Below are 17,042 nucleotides of genomic sequence, written 5' to 3' on the forward strand. Positions count from 1 at the left end.
TTTGAGGAGAGACAAATTTTGCTTATTACATTCCACTATAATTAGATTCTCTGCATTTTATCATCTTAAAAACATTGAGCTAGAAATGAGAAAAGCCATACTGCTAAAATATTTTCAGCACTTAAAAATACTTTTCTTCTTATAATCCATAAAGGTTGCCCTAGAAAATCAGACATTCAGCCTGCATGAATCATGTTGTAGCTGTCATTAGAAACCACAATGTATGTAAAGTTACAGAAATTCCCTTTTGTTAGGTACCATCAAATGACTTTGACTCTTTAATTTCAGTTACTGTCGTAAGACACATGCCAGTCTGTAGGGGGACAGGACACATGAACTGATGCAGAAACTGATTTAATCAACATTACTGCATTCCTTCCTGGAACCATGGAATTAAGTACACTTCAGTGCCAAGAAGGGCAGTGTGTACTTACATCCCTAGAAAGTGTTGCTCGGGCCAAGAGATGGAAATTTCAGGTGTGAAGCAGTTTTTCATTATCTGCTTTCATTTGATCTTCTGTTCATCAGTTCATTGGAATTATCTTGGCCCAACAGCTGGGAAAACAAATGCGAGCAGTTCTTTTTTGTAAACATCTAAACCAGGTCTTCCAAAAATAAAGTGGACGCAGTAATGCCTTGCATCATTGGTGGCTGCAGAAGTTACAGGGAATAGAAGAGATCTCTGTTCAAATCCCTCCTTTCGATGCTGTCCTTTGAACACACACTTTGTGTAACCCAGTTGAGCAGCCTGACAATGACAGTCTTCCCTGCAGAAGCTGTGCCACTGTTGAGCCACTGGATCAGTGAGCATTGTGACATCTAGATAATCATGACACTCACTTCAGAAGGGGAAGGTCTTGTCCCAGGAATACAAACAGGGCTGAAATACATTCAGCTGGTGTTAAGGCTGTGGAAGAAATTGGATTTTCAGACTGTCTTGTGAAACTCAACAAACAGCACCTTGCCTGTGCAGCCTTCTGAGACTGAGACACTTCCCAGGTGCCTCTGTTCATGGCACCAGTGAGACACTGCTGCTTCCTAGGAGCTTAACTGGCCCAAATGTGAACCCTGGGGCCCGCAGATGCCCTCTGGCTATGCCTGAGAACAGAAAACACTCTGTGTATTAGCAGAGGACTAACTTTGCTTATTTTCCTTCTGGTTCCAGCCAACATTCATGCTGTCAATGTTTTTTCACTTGAGAAACACAACAGAGCTGCTTGAATTCATTTGAGATGTTTCCAGAAACCCAATTCCAATTTGATGACGCAAAAGCTGCAGAATTTGTGCTGTCTTTCATCTGGAAACTCACATTTGTGTGGGCAGTGACCTTTTCACAGCAAGTACATGCTTCCTCTTATCTACCTTTGGGCATGAGTGGTTTACTTTTCTGTCTCTTTACCCTTCCGCCCCCCCTTTTTTTTCTTTACGACCTTGTCTTTTGTTTGTCTGTTTTGTATATTAAAGCTATTAGGAGCTTTTTCTTGCCATTCAGAAATATTTTCCAACTAAAATAATGAAATTAAAATAAGCTTAGATGTTATCATATTTCTGCCTGTGTTTTTGCAAAAACCCTCTCAGACTTCCTTCTTAGTCCATGTGTCTTTATTTTACTTCTCCTCATTCCTCACACAAAGGTGCCCCTGCACTAGTTTGTTTAAATCTTTCAATTCTGCAAGGCACATGTAAATTATTAATGTGAAAGATACTACACACCCCAGAGCTGCTGCTGCCCTTTGCCTGGCAGCTTTACTGGGACAGCAAAGCTTTGCCCTACTTAGTGTTGAGCTGCAATAATATATATATATATATATATATATATTTAATTTACAGTAGCCAGGCTAGCCATAAAAATAGCTTTTGCTGTTGAAGAAATGAAGACTTATGGAGGTCTCTGCTGGGAAAGCAGCTTCAGCTCTCCTTTCAAGAATGAGAAGTTAAATACATTTTATGTAATAAAAATATATTTTAAGCAATAATAACAGAGAATTTTATCATATTAGTATTACAGCCTATAGTTTTTCTAAGGGTTGGAATAGCTAATTATCAACATTGGGTAAGGCCTCCTGGGTGCTGGGGTGCAGTGAGCTGTTCTGTAATGCCCCTTGGCACCTTCATCATTAGGGGTTGTTCTGTGGCTGCATCTGTATTGAGAAAGCTGTTGATTTCTACAGGTCTCCAAGTCTGCATGCACATCCTGGTTGTGCCCTGGTTCCAGGCTCAGACTAGAGAGCTCTCTGTACCCTGGAGACCATGGGGAATAATCATGGTATGCCCCAAAAGCTCAGTGCAGGCAGGGAGGGGAAGCTGGACCCCAAGCTCAATCCCTGAAGGCAGGTAGAGACCTTTAACAGAGTAGGGAGATGGAGGTTGTACAGTCAGTCTTGTGTCATTAAGGATGCTACTCCTGCACTGCCAAAAACCTGCTTTCTCATGAGGTCAGAGCAGTACCGGTACTGTGACAGTACTGCCAACGCCCTAAGAGCAGAAGTGGCCAGAGCACAGCCAGGGGTGCTGTAATGCAGCAACAGCTCGGGGCCAGCCCCTTCCTTTTGCTTGTGTGTGAAGAGAGAACTCGAGGCTGTGACTGCAGTGCTTCAGCAGATCCAAAGGAGGGTTTGAACAGCTGGAGCAGAGTGTCAGGGCAGGAGGAGACAGCTCCTGGGCCTGCTCAGCTCTCCATTCCCCATCCTACTGCCCATTGCCGTGCTCTTCCCAGCTGCTGGGCTGGCTCCTGGCAGGGTGAAAGGTGCTGATGCCACTGGACAGTGCTGCTGGGAACGTATTACAAAGCACCTTAGTAATACAGTACTCAGCATCCAAGTTCATTCTTTTGTTCCTGTTTTCCTTTTCCCAGTATCTGATCTATAGCTCAGTCTGGGAAAAGACCAGAGATACAAATCAGTGGCTGCTTGCAACATGAAGCCAAATTTGTCTTTTCTATGCAGTGTGAGAAGTTCTCAATGAGCAACTTTGTTAAAAACCAAATCAAGTTTTGTAGAAATACTGCTTACTCTACTAATTGCACAATCTGGCTCCCTCTAGTCCTGAAGAGACTCATCATGCCTGACAATGGGCTAACATCCTTACTAAGGTTGCCAGTCTTGCACAGATGTTGCACTGTTTCCCAATGAGCACTGGGACCTTAAGCGTGATGATATGAAACCTTTAATCATTAATTGAAAACAAGCAATTTGTCTGTGATCTTAGTTTGACAATCCATAAAATAGTGCTTCTTCAATGACAAGTTAGCAACTCAGTTACAAAGAACAAAGTTTAAACAACACAACAGTTGTATGCACAAAGCTACCACGTCTTTTTTGGTTTTTAATCAGGAAAAAAATTTATTTATAAAAACGTCTCATTTAACTTACTGTCGAGTCTCTAGCTGAATACAGTGGTTTAGAACACTAATGGCCCATGCTTTTATACAGATTAGCCAAAGCATGAACATCAATGAAAATCAACCCCCGAAAAGAACTTGTCTTTGCTTTATGTTATGAACCACAACAGTGTTAAAACTGGAACAGTAATGAAAGCAACACAAGAGTTAGGAAGCACAGTTGCTTAAAGAGTAAAGGAAGTGTTTTCTTTTGATGTCTCAGAATAATAAGAAAGTTAGAAATGGCAGAAACTCCTCTGTAGATTAGTCCATAGAAAGCATTGTCTCATGGGGCTTTGGAAAAGTCCTGTCTGGTGGCTAATGCACTAGGGCATGATGAGATACATTACAGAGCCCCCAGGCCAGTAACTTCTGAAGACAGCCTAAAATGTAGGAACAAAAATGAGGAAAAAAAAAAGAAAAAAAAAAGGCAAAAAAAAAAGAAAAAAATCTTCTCACTATTAAAAAAATACCACTTGAGTACAACCAGCATAGAACAGCATTTCAGTGCAGGCATGTTTTCTCACACAGAGGTTGGTGGTTTTTTTTTTTTTTTTTTTTTTTTTTTTTCCTTAAATGTCAGTTATTGAAACAGTTACAATAGCCCAGAACAATTTTACAGCAGTTTTTGAGAGCTTTTAAGTAGCTGTGATACCTTGACATTATTCCCAGTTTTTCCTTCATTATATGCAACCAGAAAAAAAAAAAAAAAGAAGGAAAAAAAAAAAAGAAGCCACAAACAAACAAAAAAACCACAAAACCAAAAAAAAAACCAACAAAACCAACCAAAAACCCATTCGGATAAGTGCAAATAGTAACAATGGCAGTTCTACAAATGGTTACAGTGACAAACCTTAGTGCAAAGGTGCTAAGGTGAAGAAAAGCCCACAGAATACAGAAATGACACAAAATACTGAGATAGTACTGAGCCCTATACAATAACACACTTTGAAATACCATGTTTTAAAAAGTATTGCATTTGCATTGTGTTTTTAGTTTATATTAAAATGCACTGAATACAGTTCAATTGTTAAAGCTTTGTGTCCAAGGAGTGCAGAGTGGATGAAAATGGCGGGCTAATGGGATTCTGGATTTGGAAGTGGTGAGGAAAAGAATATTGCATTACTGAGTTATGCAACAGAAATTAAAAAGAAGGTGGATGGACAAACATAAAATGCAGTTAAGAACTAGTTCCAACAGCTGGCAACCAGCCACTCCATTCCCCAGCTCTCTTGGCTTTGGCTGCCATTACCTGTCTCGTTTTAGTTAATCTGAGCATCCTGAAGTGCTTGGTAAAGGGATGGGAACTGTCCAGGCAGCAGCCTTTGAATGAACTCTAAAATGCTACATGTTTTCCATTATTACCATACAACCTGACTGCATGATCAGTGGGGAGTTAAACAGGGATGTATTTTGTACAGAAACCTAACGAAAAATGGCCATTTTGGCTGAGTAAAACATACACGAGAGGAAATACGAGACGGTGACGGCATCTGGTTTGTACTTGCTCTGAAGTACTTACAGGAATAAGTACTGTGTCGGTATATGTAAAACATCTGAGTGCAAAAGGAGGAGACTGCTCTGTCTCTCTCCCTCCCTCCCTAAAGCAGAGTTCTTAAAATTATGTTTTTCCAAAGCAGAGAAAAATGGTTGCACCCTTTAAAAGAATCATGTGGAAGGGCACAGGTACCTGGTATTTTTTCCTTATTGTTTTACAGTAATTTTAATTTAGCAGTTTTTCTCAGACCAGAAAGCTTCATTTGTTGTAGGCAGAAGCACCTGAAGTTGGTACCTCCTAACCACCATCTCCTGCTCGTAGGCAGATTTTGGGATGGGGGTCTCCAGGCCTTTTGGGAGCAGCAGAATGACTGAGGGGGCCAGCAGCACTTCACAGGGCATTGCAGGGGCGCTAGTGATCATCAGAAGTGCCAGATTTGCATGTTCTAGCAGTAGAAGAAATACATCAGAGATGCCAGTTTGTCATAAGGAATTGCTCTGCAGTTGGAGGGATCCCTGCAAATGGATCTAAGTGTATTTTTATGCCGGGCAGCACTGCCGGAGCAGGACCCGGCTGTCACATTTTGCCTCATTTACGTTTTTCCCTTCTCTTCACTGTATCTCCCTTGCCGGGCTGGGGGTAGCCCTGCCTTGCTGTGGGGCTGCCGAGGGCCGGCGCTGGGCGCAGCCCGGCCAGAGGGACGGTGTGCGGGGAGAGAGAAAGAGCCCGGGCTGGCACCTGCTGGCTGTTGGAACTAGTTGGTAGGTGGTGCCTGGTGTTAGGTGTTATGGAGAGCGGAAGACGACTTGAGTCGGCAACAGTTAACACTAGCAATTGAACAGAAAAGAAAAGATGCCGTATTGTTTCCTTGATAACTAGGATCTACCACAGACTCTTGGCAGAGCTGGCAAAGCTTGCATTGTGTCTCATCCCTTCAATATGGAGCAAACTTCTGGCGGTCAGATTTCTTAACCCCGCTCGTCGAAGGAATTTTGGCAGTGTAAGCGGACAAACTCCCCGTGGCCCCCGTGGCGGCCGCGGCATTTAGTGCCAGGAGTGGGACAGTTTTCATGCCAAGCAGACTGGAGACAGGAACGGCATAGTGGGTGGTTGGCAGAGTTGGTAGGGGAGGGGGGGTACTGACGGTAGCGGCGGAGGCGGCCGCCAGCACGGCCATGGAGGTGGGGGTGGAGGTAGGGGTGGCAGACTGAGAGAGGTTCATGTTGAGGTCAACAGGGGTCGTGACGGAAGCGGTCTGGGTGCTGACTTTAGCCATCTCTAAGCTGCAAACGAAGAGAGGAAGAGGAACAAACAGGTTGGGAGGGTTCAGCCAGGGCGGTGGGACCGGGAGAAGGAGGAGGAGGAGGAGGAGATAGAGGGAAGGAGGGAGGGAAGGGCAGCAACCACGAAAGGGCAGGATCCAGGATTAGATCGGTGGACGAGGGGGACAGACGAGTGGGAGGGAGAAGGGGGAGAGAGAGAAAAAAAGGGAAAATGAGGGTCAAAGGAGGAACATGTTATGTGTTAAAGAAGAGAAATAACAAAAGGGTTTTCTATGATTTGATGGGGAAAACTTTACTGAGACTCCAAAGTTCTTTCAGAACAGAAAAAAAAGAAAAAGGAAGAGGGTAAGGGGATGTTGCTAGTTCATTTTACATATGAAAAAAAGAAATCTAAGGAATGCAGGTAATGGCAAAAAGATGGAAAAAATGAAACTTAAAAGAAAACTTAAAATAACTATGAAGTTTACTCCCCAGCACTGGTATGGTGAATTTTGCTTTTCAAAATTAGGGTATTTTTGAAAGGGGGACGCGGGGGGTTTTGGTAATTTTTTTCAATTTGTCGGTTTTGTGACATGAATAATACCTTTAGTCATTTTGCTAGATGAAAGGAGACTGAGCAACAATTTGCTGCTTCCATTTAAGGTGTAAAGTTTTGGTTGTTTTGGTTTTTTGTTTTTTAAGTGAGTTAGTTTTTCATTTCATTCACTGTGATGTCAATGTGCATTTTTCATATAAAACAAACCAGATTAGCCAGTGTGTTCACTTTGGTTTACACTTTCCCCAGACTTTTTTTTAATATCACAACAAAAGACTTATGCAATCTAATTATAAGTAAATTAGTAAGAAGGAACACTGAAGAACACCCCGGCTTGCCCAGCAGTGGTATCCTTTCTGAGCCTGCGCCACGGTTACAGTGAACATGACAAAGCTTTCAGCTGACACACAAGGTACTACATGGATACAGCAGACACATCCTCAGACAGACCCCGCCAGCACCAGGAACTTCCAGACTGACCTGACCTCCGAGCCCAGGGCAGTGATGGGCTCTTGGGAGGCTGTAGGAATCAAACCACCTTCACTTTAATCTAACTCCACCCATCAGCAGGTAAGATGAGGTTGGCCCATATATTTCTGATTTTCTGTACATTTTCAGACATTAAAATACAATAATTCCAAGGACACACTGTTTTCTTTGTATGCCAAAATGTTTGCCTAAATAAATCCTCCCTTTGCCCATTTGCTTGTTGCAGCTTGTGCACTGGCTTTTGGGTTGGCAAATAACATAAATACTAATTTCAGGATGCTTTTTGCAGGTGACCAGCTGGGAGCTATGGCAGCCTAGCATAGAAATAGTACTATGGGTTAGAAAACCTTTGCTAGCTACAGTTGCATGTGAATTCCTAGTCAGTTTGGGGTTGTCTTTTTGGCGATTACTAACTTGTCAAGCTCCTGAGGTGAGCTGAGGAGTGTAGCAGCTCCTTGCTTCCTGAGTGAAGCGCCAGTAAGCTGCTAGCTGGCCATGCAGAGGACTTGCTGCTTTCTTCCCACACCTCATCAGGCTCAGGAAGGCTTCCCAGCACAGGGTTTGTGCTGGTCCCTGTTGGGGACTGCGTAAGCAGGCTTGGAGAGCAGCTGTAACCAGGCTGCAGGCTGGGAAGGAAACATGGTCACCCCACACAGGGCTTGGAAAAGCCTCTCTTTCCTCACCTTAGACACGGTTTTGAGAGTAACAGCCCCATGGCTGTTCACTGCCAGAGAAAGGCAATGACCAGCACACCGCCTGCCTCGTGCAAGGATGCAAGGGTCTGCCAGGATACCTAGGCAATGGGGGCACTGGACTAGAGCTTCCCAAAGCACTGCTGCTGATGGTGAATCTGAAGGACACCTGAAGTAGGTCTGAGCTGAGGAGTGTGGAGGAAAGAGGGAAATGTTTGAGCACCGAGCTCCTCTCTTCTCCGCAAAGAAAAGAGGGCTCATGGAGCATAAACACCTCAGCAGCTTTTGCTGGGAAGCTGGAAGGAGTGCATCTTCTGTGAGGAGCTGAGAGGGAAGGAGGGTGAGTGCATGTAATTCAGACTCCTTTGAGGGAGGTGAAGTTTTGATTTTCCTACCCCGAAGTCTTTATTGGTCCCCATGGATGAAAAACTCTGCTTTTTTAAGCAGAGAGTTTTTTCAGAGAGCTTTTCTAAGCAGTGCACCCTTGTGCTGCTCGCCATCTTCTCACACAGAGGGGTTTATGTCAAGACCACTGAATCAGAGACTCTAACTCCACCGTACATCCTCGACTTGGGGGTGTAGGAACTACATGTGATACTATAGTATGTTTTGTAAAACTCAGTTTATCCAGTAGGATTTTTCAGTATTACTCAGTATTATTCTGGAATGGAGGTCCATAGAAAGGTACTGCAGGACTCAGTGTTTCAGTGACTCAGTGACTCCAAATTTGTCTACTGTGCATTTAACAAAAACAAAACAATCCTTCCTGATATGGCGGGGGGGGGTGTTTGAGCCAAAGTTTTTCCTGCACCAGCAGGGAGAACAGATTGCTGGTGTTGGTAGCAGCCATTCCAACTCCCTGTCACTGGTTTACTCTTGCAGGTACGACTGTAGCAGCAATTCGGCCTCTTTCCAATTTATTACTGGTGGCAACACATAAGGTGGGAGTTCATCAGGTTAGCTATCAGCTGTCCCATGGCAGTGGCAGCTTCCTAAACCAACTGTGGATGCAACGATGTTGCATGTGAAAGGGGGTGAGGCAGCCTTCATACAAAATTTCACAGTGACAATTTTACACTGTCCCTTTGCAGGCCTGCACCTTCTGAATATATACACTGAAGGCCACATCCTGCATTACCTGAAACTGGTGAAGAGAAGAGAGCAGGTGTGGCTTTGGCGGTCCTGTTGGGTCTGTGAATGAACCTCTCGTAAAAAAATACCTTCAGGAAACTGCCCTTCAACAGGGATCAGGTGCTGCTGGCTAAATTAATTTATAATCCAAAGTCAGATATTACACAGAAAAACTAAACTGCAGTTCAATCTTAATAAAAGCAAAAAGATGGAATTGGGTAATGAAAATCTAGTTACTACAAGTGGAGACCAGTTAAAGAGACAGAAGGCTTTACAGGGAAAAAAGACATTTCAGCTGCAAACAAGCTAAGACATGCTCTATTCATACAGAGGCCAGCGCTCGGGTAAGCAATAGAGAATCACACCAATACTTCAGAAAGATTTAAATCTCTGTCTTGATACGATATCAGTATATTTATATACCTATAATTTAGAATATACTATGTACATATCCAACACCAGATTGCAATAAAGTTCTTAAAGCAAGCTGATAAATTATTCTATAGATAGCAACTTTGGTTGGAGGATAGCCTAAAGATACACGCAATATGTTTCAGGAATACTGTGGATAGATAATTTTTAACATCTTATGTTGCTGAAAGACATTGTTTTATGCAGAAATACTGGCCTTGGAAACCAATTCCCATGAACAATAAATCTTGTAGGGGAGAAAAATATCTACCTTATGCTGAATGCTTATATGGCTGCTATTTCTTGTAATTATTATTTTCACATACCAGACCACATTTTGGGCAGTCTAGGTGCTGTACTCATCTCTTCCCCAAAGCTGTTTTATGCCACAGTCTTTAAAAGAGACAGCATCACCTGTAGCAGGTTTAGGAGGTGGCTCCCAGCACACAGAGGCAGCAGCAGCAGCCTGGCTCTGCACCTCTGTCCTGCCCCAGCACCTAAAGCTCACTAGAGCAAGTCTCCCACCTGCCTCACAGCTTCTCAGTCCTCCCCCAGAGTGACTGAACTCGCACTGCTGCTGTGGTGGCACCTGGCTGGACAGCAGCGTCTCATGTGAAAGGAGAGGTCTGGAACAGTGTCGCTTTTTAAAATGAAAAAGCCACCTCAATTGCCTATGTTACCTTACAGCTTAATTTAGTACACATTACTTTAAGAGTCTTCCTTTACAAATGAAGTCACTTCATCTAGATACAGTTCCAACACATGGTACATAATAATATACGATGGTTTATTGTAGATGATGGTAACAAATGACTTCTATCTAGAAATTTAACAGGAACAAAATACTTTGTTTCTGGTTTCACAGGGTATAGATAGAGATCCGTGGTATATGACTGCTGAGGAGTTTTCTTCTTTGCAAAAGTATGTTAAAAGACCTCATATAGATCCCATTCCGCCACAAGAACCATTAAACAGTAATCAACAGAAGTGTGAGAGTTCACAGATTTTTCTAAAGTGAGTCAAACAGTTTTGTTCACTAGAGTTTCTGTCTCTGGTGAGCAGCTCACTGCAACTCCATTAATAAGTGCATTATTTTATTTGCATGCTTTAGCTGTCTTCAAGATCCTAAATTGTTATCTTCCGAGATCCAGATGCATGCCATGTGGTGTTTGTGCAACTAAAAATGAAGGGGTCTAGTCTCGTCTCGATGTGTGGGGAATCCCTGAACACCAAGAGAAGAACATATCCTTAAGGGTTAAAGGAGGGAACACATTTTTATTTGATTACAGGGCTTACGGAAGTGACTTATATTTGCTACAAAGAATATAAATCAAGAGCTGTAGGTTGTTTTAAGATTCTGGAAATGGTTTATCTTAGTTTTCACAGTGCCACCCCTATATGTATCTTTCCCTAGGAAGCTGCTTTCAGACTAAATTATGAAAAGCAGTGTTTTTGTCTGCTATAACACAGAGCTGCACAAATATCCTGTTCCTCCACTCCAACCATTGCAGTGGTGCTCTACAAAACTGGGATGGAGAGGAGGCTGGACCACAGGAAGCCATAGACTTGCTGTGACTGCAGCTCCCACATAAATCACATACTTTGTGCTACCTTAACAGCAAACATAGTTAAAAACAAAGCTTGATTCATATCACAGTAATTCTGGGGGGGGGGAGGTGGGGAGGGGGGGAAATAAAAGGAAAAAAACCCCATAACATACATAGCTATTCCCCCTCCCCCACCATATATTTCCTTAGTCCAGCATTTACAAGTAGATCTATAAGACAGCACTATATCCATTGCACTTTCTTCTCTGCATAATAGCAAATAAAAGTGGGATCAATTTTAATATTTTTCTAAATAATCATATAAAAACTGTTAAGAGAGCTAAGCCATCACCATGGCTTAGGTAAACAGCCAGTGCTTTCATTAATTCTGAGACTAGGAAGTGGAGAAGCAGATAGTCTCCCCCTGTCTCATCAGGGTATGCTTCTTACAGATTTGTGGTGCTGTCTCTGAAGAAGTAAATCCTGTGCCTCTTCAGCAACCTAATGTCAGTTTAGCAACTCTGAATGGCATTTCCACTTTGCAAATTAAATCTATTTTGCAATCGTTTCACTATATTTGCCATTCAGGATAGTAAAATGGGTCTGTGAAAAGTGTTTTCCTCTAAAAACTTTATGATTTTAATTTCATTTAATTTATCCACCAATATTTTAAGTGGATGCTAATATGAATATTCATATTTTGCAGCTTTCTTCATTCAACATGTAGCTGGAATTGCACCAGATAAAGCTCCTTTCCATATAAGCCAACAGCAAACCCAGGTTCTAACGATACAGGCTTTACAAACCATTAGGAATTGAGTAATACTATGCAAAATGGACACTGCAAAGCAACTTTCTGGATCTACCCAGGACAGACATTTGCTGGAGAGCAGACAGAGCAATCTCGCAGAAGCATGATCACTTACAAAGCCAACTTACCTTGCATTAATGAGGTACTGTGCTAAGCTGATGTTTGCAGGGGATCCTGTGATTGTAACTTGTCGTTCTGCGGAGCCTTCTGTGGCATTAGCAATCTTGATCTGCGCTCCTGACATCTGCCTGATTTCATTTATCTTACTGCCTTGTCTGCCAATAATGCAGCCTATTAACTGGAGCGGGACAAAGACTGAGATTAGTGCCACAGACACAAGCAAAAACCACTTAACTGCAATCTGTAGTATTGCTAAAAAGATGGTTATGAGCAGCTCAATAGCAAAACAAAAAGATTTTTGCTCTGCTGTTTGGAAGGAATCTCTAGTGCATTCTATTGGCTCTGTGGTCATATGCCTCTAGATCTAGTTTTGCTACTACATGGTTAAGTCAGTATCTTATTTCTGGTATTCAAGACTATTCCACTGTCTCCATGGCAGAAAATGACAGCGTGCTGTGATGTTGAGAAAACTAAACCACTTTCCAGTGGCAGCAGTAAGCCAAGAGCAGTAGCTGAAGTCAGGCTGACCATCCACAGCTGCTGTGTGTGGCTCTGCACCTTTCCAGAGCGCTGACAGCCCTACACCTCCCTGGGTACATGTGGTCCTTGCTTGGCCAGGTACTGTGCATTAAAGTCAGTGGGATTTACAGCTCTCTGACTGCAGGCAGAAGCAGGCATAGGAAGATACTGAAATTTGTCTGCCTTCCTTTACAGAAACTTACCAAAACTCTTATTTTGTGAATAGAACTGAGCCTGAGCTGTGTGCGTATGTGCATGTGTGTACCAGGGTGTTTCTTCTCCAGCGTGGGGAACCCCCAGGAGCAAGTGGGCACAGAGCCAGCAGCTGAGGCTGAGATGTTTTGGTTTCTGTAAGGGTGAGGAGGGGGGTTTTGTTCTGTGTTAAGGAAGGATGGGTGCTGAGAAGCTCAGCCGTGGCCAGAATGAGTAGAAAATGGAAATTTTGCTCTACAGGTCTGTTGATGCTGGCATAATGTTTCCAGTTTTGCAGAAGGATATGAGAAGATGCAGACACTTCTCTTCCCCTCCCACTCTTCCCGCTGCTTCAGGCCCTGACGTGTTACCCTTTGTGCTACTGTAATACTTGGAGTAACTGGCCAGAAACAGATTCACGTTGTCCACGTGTTTTATCAAAAGAAGAAAAACCTCCCAACGAAATCCTTGCTTCACACTCAGGGACAAACAGAAAGCCAAAGTGGATACCCAGGTAGCTGAAACAAAGACCAAGTTTTGACAAGCACAAGAGGAGCAACCACGAAGGGGGGAAAATGGGGTGGCAGGAAATGCACACAGGATTTCCCATCCTGTTTCAACAGGAGGGCCTTGCTGAGCTCCTTGTCCTTATCCCAAGGAATCGCTCTTAGTGCGTGACTACACATGCCAGTGCAGAGGACTGGTGTGTGCTTCACTAGGAAGCCTCTGGCCTGTCTGTGTGCACACCAATGTGCCTGTACTGGCTACCTGTGGGCAGCACAGGGATCCCTAAACCTCTGCTTCTTATGCCTCAGTCTCACTGGCCTCCATGGTCTGCAGGGAGTGAAGCTGGTGCAGGAGAGGAAAGCACCAGAGCAGGCACCTGCTGGGGTCACTCAGTAAGCTGCCACTTGTATGTGCTGGGGCTCCTCCAGTGATGTCCAGCTTGTCGCCGAGGTGGGCCAGTGCAAAGAATGTGCCATCTCCTAGCTAAGTTTGAATTAGGTAGTGAGAATTCAGTCCACACTGGTCAAGGACACTGGTGATGCTGGTGTCTGGAAGAGAGGTTTGGTAACCTTTGGCCTGAAGCTCTCCAAAGTCACCCTTCATTGCTGTGACAACAGGATGCCTGAACACCTTCTGCAAGCTATGACACAGCCTGCGGCTTGTGCAGAACACACAACTCCATCTGCCAGGCAGGAAGGATAGTAGTGCTGGGGGCTTGGCTCTCTCTGGGGTGCCTTTCTCATTACATGTTACTTAGGCTGAATTTTGAGCAGTATCTGAGTATTCAAGAGCTGATGTGTTCTTGAAGAAGTTCAAGGGACATTTGGTTATGGGCATTTGGTTTTACATGAAGAGACCTGCCTGAGATGCCTTGCTCTGAAATGGAATCATGTCAAACTGCATCCAAACACCTCTGGCCCATTTGGGAGAGGAACCAAACCTACCACAGACTATACCAAACCTACTATACACTGTAGTCTAAGTATCTATTAGACTTACTAATAAATATAATCACCAGTGGCACAGGGTCCAGGAGAGGCCTGTAACTTTTGGTGTCCCCCAAGGTTCAATACTGGACCCAGTGTTGTTTAACTTGTTCATGAATGGCTCAGATGAAGGGGCAGAGGCCTCCTCAGCAAGTTTCCTGATGACACAAAGCTGGGAGGAGTGGGCAATACCCCACAGGGCTGTGGAGCCCTTCAGAGGGACCTCAACAGGGTGGAGAGACGGGCAGAGAGGAATGTCTGAAATTCAAGAAATGTGGGGCTGACCTGCTGGAAAACAGCTCTGTGGCGAAGGACCTGGGGGTCTTGGTGGACAACAAGCTGTCCGTGACCCAGCAGTGTACCCTTGGGGCCAAGAAGGACAATGAGATCCTGGGGAGCATTAGGAATAACACTGCCAAGATCAAATGAAGTCATCCTGCCCCTCTACTCAGCCCTGGTGAGGCCATGTCTGGAGTGCTGTGTCCAGTTCTGGGCTACTTAGGACAAGAGAGACACGGAGTTCCTGGAACAGGTCCAGTGTAGGGCCACAAAGATGAGTAAAGGACTGGAGCATCTCTCTTATGAGGAAAGGCTGAGGGAACTTGGCCTGTTCAGCCTCAAGAAGTGACAGCTGAGAAGGGACCTCATGAAAGTCAGTATCTGAAGGGAGGGTGCCAAGAGGGTGGATCCAGGCTTTTCTCAGTGGTGCCGAGCAATATGACAAGAGGCAATCAATGGGCAAAAACTGATGCACAAGAAGTTCCACCTGGATGTGAGGAAGAACTTTTTCACTGTGCGGGTGACCAAGCACTGGGACGGGTTATCTAGAGTGGTTGTGGAGTCTCCCTCACTGAAGATATTCATGAACCATCTGGACACAATCCTGTGCCATGTGCTCTAAGATGACCCTGCTGGAGCAGGGAGGTTGGACCAGACGGCCCACTGTGGTCCCTGCAGCCTGACCCTCTCTGTGATTCACCCACTCTGTGAATACTTGTATTTTAACTACCTATAATATACACATATGTACATACACACACACAGTATGTACATGTATATGCATAGATATTTTGACTCTCTCAAGACTTGGCTGGAAGAGCTCACATCAGATGTGCATCAAGCCCAGTAGTCTGTCTCTGACTGTAGTAGTAGCCCACCCTTACAAGAAAAAAAGTAAACCAAGAAATTGTCTGACAATTTCTTCTTGAACCTCTTTCTCCTTTTGCTTGCTCCTTGCTGTCCAAGGGCCATGGCAGTGACTTGCAGAGCTTGCTGGTATGTCAAGTATCACCATTTGTTTGTACACTTGAAAATTTCTGCTGGTATACCCTCCTTCTTGATCTGTGAGCATCAGGTAAAAATGATTCCCTTTCCACTTTCTCTACACCACCTCTGTCTGTTTTCCCCAACCTCAACATACCTCCTTGTGCCAAAAAAACCACCATTGCTCCTTGTGCCAAAAGAACTCCAAACAAACCAAGCCTAAAACACAAGTTCTACTTTTTGCCTTTTTCTAGTTGTACTCTGTTCTTTGAAAAAGTTCTGCTGGCATGAATGGAAACAGAACTGAGTCAGGAGTCTGGACTCTTAAAGGGTGGGAGTCCCACCTCCAAATTACTGATGCTGGTAGTTTCTCCCAATATGCTATGCATCTCTGGTTCAGCTACCTCTCTTCCATTTTTTTTTATTTTCCCCATAATGCTAAATAAAAATGCTTTACATACATACATACATATAAATAAATAAATTTTCCTCTAATGCTAAAGCACTGACAGAATCTAATAAAGGAGTCCAATGCTGCAGAGCATTGACTGCCACAGGAAATGGCAAGGAGATTCTAAACACTGGTAAAAATTAATCAGTTTCCTATCTTATAATGTAGTGCTTGTAAGAAGGGCCAAGAATTAGCCTCTGCAACTTGGTATCTGCTGTCAGGAGCAGAGGGGTTGACCACAGGTACTCATGGTTTCCCCTGGTTCCCTGCTGCCAACACAGCAAGCCCATTTGCTTTGGCAAAGCCTCTGCATTAGCTGAGCAACCAGGTGCTCATCAAGAATGAGACTCTTCAATCTCTTTTCAGAAAGATCCAGGCTGAAACTCTTAGTTTCAGGTTTGGGTTGGTCTGTTTTGTGTTTTTAACTAGAAGGTCTGGGGCAGAGTACTCTATAGAGGGAAATATCTCCTGAGGCAAATTATAGTTCTTTACAAAATTGCAGCAGGGCTTGGAAAAAGATGCTTAAATACACTGTATCTCTTAAGAACAAAACAATAATAATGTTAAGAAATTTCCTTGCCACAACAATGCAAAATCTGAACCTAAATAATTGCACAGACTTTGCAATAAGCCATACAAAAAACCAAGAAAACGTGGGCTTCTCCGAGACCATTTTGCACATGCGGCTCCCACTCATTGGCAGGGAAGTATCTGAGGTACCATGGGGAAATAAAGGCAGTTCTTAATGTCTGCCATATCCATCTTGGATGGATTGACACTTCTGTTTCTATGGAGTAGTGATCAGATTTACAGCTGCCTTAAAATGTTCTTGGTGCTTTCTGTGGGGTAAGTTGCTTTCCTGTTGCTTGTCCCTGACTGCCTCTCCAACATATATGCAAAATATGCCTAATTTTTATGAGATGGATTTTTAAATTATTATTGGTCTGTTCATTTATTCTCAATTGAAGTTTTGGGGTATTCAATTATAAAATCTTAAGACATCTGTTATCTACACCCAAGGGTGCCATCTCTTCTTTCAAGGTTCTTTTAAGGACCTGTTTATGCCACTTTATTCTGGGGTTTAGGTGAAACACACTTCTATTATGTAACTTGGGTAGCAGTGGAAGGACAGACAAGATCCCATCAAGGGAAGAAAGGCAACCAAATGACCCTGTAAGAGACTTTGATGAGCAAAATTAGATACTAGATAAAGACCAAGGTGACTTCT

At 43.6% G+C, this 17,042-nt stretch overlaps 1 protein-coding gene across 22 annotated transcripts in view; it reads right to left on the minus strand.

Moving 5' to 3' along the window:
- The window catches only part of LOC137476785 (poly(rC)-binding protein 3-like), a 498,078-nt gene that overhangs the window by 7,449 nt on the left and 473,587 nt on the right, over positions 1-17,042 (minus strand). For 6 of the 22 annotated variants that reach the window (XM_068195176.1, XM_068195144.1, XM_068195164.1 and 3 more), the window contains 2 exons: positions 11,905-12,074; positions 5,436-6,160 (listed from right to left, as the gene is read on the minus strand). The exons of 3 other annotated variants lie outside the window; for them this stretch is intronic. In XM_068195176.1, coding sequence (XP_068051277.1) covers positions 5,812-6,160; positions 11,905-12,074 — 519 coding nt within the window. In that variant the 3' untranslated portion in view covers positions 5,436-5,811. Of the gene's footprint in view, positions 1-3,313; positions 3,763-5,435; positions 6,161-10,184; positions 10,666-11,904; positions 12,075-17,042 lie in introns of those variants that run through there. 13 more of the 22 variants (XM_068195159.1, XM_068195136.1, XM_068195139.1 and 10 more) reach the window with 6 other exon arrangements.

The sequence above is a fragment of the Anomalospiza imberbis genome, chromosome 1 (assembly GCF_031753505.1).
Source record: "Anomalospiza imberbis isolate Cuckoo-Finch-1a 21T00152 chromosome 1, ASM3175350v1, whole genome shotgun sequence".
Lineage (NCBI taxonomy): Eukaryota > Metazoa > Chordata > Aves > Passeriformes > Viduidae > Anomalospiza > Anomalospiza imberbis.